Below are 2,244 nucleotides of genomic sequence, written 5' to 3'. Positions count from 1 at the left end.
GTGAATTCTAGTACAGAGGGACTCTGTTAAATAACAAATACAAAAAGACAAAAAAAACTGGCATTTCAAGAACCAATATATGGAAGAAAGATAAAGGAAAATATACTATAGTTTATTTTTATTTGGAATAGTAAGAAAAATTTAAAATAAACTCAAATTCTTTTCTATTGTTATTTAAATAATGACTTTATAAAGATTTGTTTATTTATGTACACTTAACTGTAGCAAAATTAACTTTTTTTTTTTTTTTTGGTGTTTATACCACCAAACCCAATTAAGCCAAACAAGATGGTTAACTAAAATGATTAACGAATGCAAATTTAGCTGAGGGCTATAAATTGAGACTGTGTTACTGATGTCAAAGTTGATTAGTTCTCTATCTAACACTGATGCTATTAAAAGCTTTGAGCAATTTAGATATAATCATTGAGTGAAATTCCAATGGGGTGAGAGAAATTCTATCAGGGTAGATCTATTGATAGAATGACTGGTCTACATGTATGCAGATTGGGGGGTGGGGCATTTTACCAATGGGATAGGACAAACAGGATTCAGGGGAGCTCACCAGGTGGCATCAATCACAGCACAGGTAAGAAAAAAAAGAAAACCTCATCTTTGCCCAAGGATCTCAAATGGTGTGAGGGTTTGAATATTGATCATTCCAGCTTCAGCACTTTCAAGAAATAGGATGAAATAAATAAAGTGAAGTCAGGAGATTAATACAGTGCTGTGTCTTAGTAACACCTCTGAAAATGAATCCACAGGGAAATCATTGTAGCCAGTGGTGGAGGCCAATATGTTCATTTTAAGGTAGGGACGCAAAGGTGATTTAAGTTATGAGACACTGGGTGAATTTATTCTGCACCAGAGCTCTTCAGGACCCAGAAAGTAAGGTGAGAGTCTGATGAATAGTCGTTCCATTTGTGGTAGAGGTTGTGCTGGACCCAAACCTGGGTCATTGCATTGGATTTGGGGAACTCAAGGTCAAGGTGGCTGTGACTTTAGGAAGGTGATTTGTAGAGAGGGTCTGTTTAAAACATTTCCCGTACCTATGCCTTGAAATGTTTTATTATTGGTCCTAATGTCCCAGGACACTTTCCTTGGGAACAAACAGATACTTTACTGGCTCCACAGTCTCTGAATATCCCAACTCCAACTCTTTCCAGGGTATGGGAGGAGCAATCTGTCAGTAGGTAAGAATACACTGGAAGGCTCCTATTGTTGTCAACGCAGCTTTGATAACTCCAGGAAAAAGGTAGCAAATAATTTGGATCCCTCTATGTAGTTCCACCTAACAAAAGTCAAAACAAAGGAAACACAATTTCCATTCAAATGAAGGAGAAAAAGATTTCAACCATTTTGACAGAAAATTTTACATATTATAAACCCAATCTGAAGTATTTAGCATGCTTCTGCAATCCTAGGCTCAGAGCCACTTATTAAATTTGATATGAAAATGACATTATTATTAAGAGAATGGGGCCAGATGTAGTGGCATATGCCTACAATTCCAGCATTTGGGAGACAGAGGCAAGAAGATTACTGTTAGTTAAAAGGCAGTTTGGGAATGGAGAGATGGCTCAGCAGTTAAGAACACTGGCTGCTCTTGCAGAGGACCTGGGTTTGAGTCCCAACACCCACATAGAGGCTGACACCCATTCATAAATTCATAACTCCAGTTCCAGGGCACCTGACACCCTCTTCTGACCTGTGCAGGCACTGCACAACATGAGTGCCCTTAAACACATGCAAGCAATACACTCATACACTTAAAATAAAAATAATAAATAAATATTTTTAAAAACCAGTTTTGTCTACACAGTGAGTTCCAGGACACCGTATCTCAAAATAGCAGGAAGAGGAGGAGAAGGAAGTTGCATGGGGACTCAAATCCCCAGATGCCTATTTTCCTTGGTTTCTTTCTTTTTTCTGCTGCCTCAGCCTCCAGGGTGCTAAGATTACAAAAACACATGATCACGCCCGGCTTTCTTTGCTTTAGTTTTGGTCTTTTTGAGACAGGGTCTCCCTGTAGACCAGGTGCCCTTGAACTCACAGAGATCTGCCTGCCTCTGCCTCCTGAGTGCTGGGATTAAAGGTGTGTGCCACCCCACCCCCCTCAAATATCTTTTGACTATCTTGTGTGTGAGTGTGTCAAACCTGAGATTGAACCCTTGGTTTCATGAAGCACAACTACCAAGCAGATTATATTCTGTATATTCTTCCCCACTTCCCCCTCTCCCCCTC

At 39.4% G+C, this 2,244-nt stretch overlaps 1 protein-coding gene across 3 annotated transcripts in view; it reads right to left on the bottom strand.

Moving 5' to 3' along the window:
* Positions 1-235: 235 nt before the first annotated feature.
* Positions 236-2,244, bottom strand: part of Cndp1 (carnosine dipeptidase 1) — a 96,959-nt gene continuing 94,950 nt past the window's right edge. For all 3 annotated transcript variants that reach the window (XM_029554830.1, XM_029554832.1, XM_029554831.1), the window contains exon 12: positions 236-1,291. In XM_029554830.1, the coding sequence (XP_029410690.1) occupies positions 1,225-1,291 (67 nt within the window). In that variant the 3' untranslated portion in view covers positions 236-1,224. The remainder of the gene's footprint in view (positions 1,292-2,244) is intronic.

The sequence above is a fragment of the Nannospalax galili genome, unplaced genomic scaffold (assembly GCF_000622305.1).
Source record: "Nannospalax galili isolate Female #2095 unplaced genomic scaffold, S.galili_v1.0 scaffold243, whole genome shotgun sequence".
Taxonomy (NCBI): Eukaryota; Metazoa; Chordata; class Mammalia; order Rodentia; family Spalacidae; genus Nannospalax; species Nannospalax galili.
Note: the sequence above shows the minus strand (reverse complement) of the source record. Positions and strands in the feature narration are given on the sequence as shown.